This window comes from Sinocyclocheilus grahami, unplaced genomic scaffold (assembly GCF_001515645.1).
Source record: "Sinocyclocheilus grahami isolate Dianchi unplaced genomic scaffold, SAMN03320097.WGS_v1.1 scaffold462.1, whole genome shotgun sequence".
NCBI classification, from domain to species: domain Eukaryota; kingdom Metazoa; phylum Chordata; class Actinopteri; order Cypriniformes; family Cyprinidae; genus Sinocyclocheilus; species Sinocyclocheilus grahami.
In genome coordinates this window covers 202,727-203,658 of record NW_015505641.1, presented here as the reverse complement: position 1 = coordinate 203,658, position 932 = coordinate 202,727, and the positions used below count along the sequence as shown (strand labels likewise).

Genomic DNA, 932 nt, shown 5'->3' with positions numbered 1-932 from the left:
CTTCATAAACAGTAATGCAGAGTTAGAAATCATATAATCGCTTGCTCTTATCATTACTGAAGTGTTAGGCTGAGTGCTAGCTGTTGTTTAACACTCTGCATGGGGCTTTAATTGACCCCGAGCCTCTGTGGTGAGATCTGTCAAAGGGTTACAGGCTGACAAAATACACGCCTGGCAACCCTTTTCCCATCCACAACACACAAAATATTGTATTATACTTTTAGTTTAATGCTACCATCAAACATAATTTACAACATGCTAACGTTCAAAAACCGCTCACTGCTTGTCCGGTTGATATTGTTAACTCAAACTATTAAAAATCATTTTCAGTAACTGAAATAAAGCTGAAATAAATGATAATAACTGAACGAAAAACCTAAACTTAAATGAAAATTGGCAACTAACTGAAATAACTAGGCTGAAGTACTAAAATGACTAAAAGTAAAATAAAATTATAATATGAAAACGACAAAAACACATAACAAAATGACTAAAGCTTAATCTGAAATTAAAATGAAAACTGAAAATACAATATATATTGAACAAATATTAGTAAATTACAAATATTTGATACATATGAACAAATATTAATAAATGCTAAGATAGCATAATACTAAAATAACACTGCTCTATGTCAGTGGTTCTACAGAAGTTAACATGCTGCCTTCGAAGTCAGCTGTCTATATAGGCAGTGAGCAGCTCACTAGGTTTGGGAAGGTAATTTCTGATATCACCTAAAAACAACATCATCTCCGAAGCATTTGAGGACACTTACTGTAGATAATGGACGAAGGTGGGATCTCGGCCGTTGAATCCTCATACCTCCTTTGGTAGTTAGGCTCCCTAAAAATACACAACGCACTGAACTCAGTAGTGTTCTTTAGCAGTGTTGTGCTTTGCTCGTGTGGTGGTCACAGTAGACTCTGTGCTCC

At 35.2% G+C, this 932-nt stretch overlaps 1 protein-coding gene across 1 annotated transcript in view; it reads right to left on the bottom strand.

Moving 5' to 3' along the window:
* Window positions 1-746: 746 nt before the first annotated feature.
* The window catches only part of LOC107552956 (inactive ubiquitin carboxyl-terminal hydrolase 53-like), a 26,061-nt gene continuing 25,875 nt past the window's right edge, over window positions 747-932 (bottom strand). The window contains exon 10 of the mRNA XM_016235019.1: window positions 747-843. Within this exon, the coding sequence (XP_016090505.1) occupies window positions 747-843 (97 nt within the window). The remainder of the gene's footprint in view (window positions 844-932) is intronic.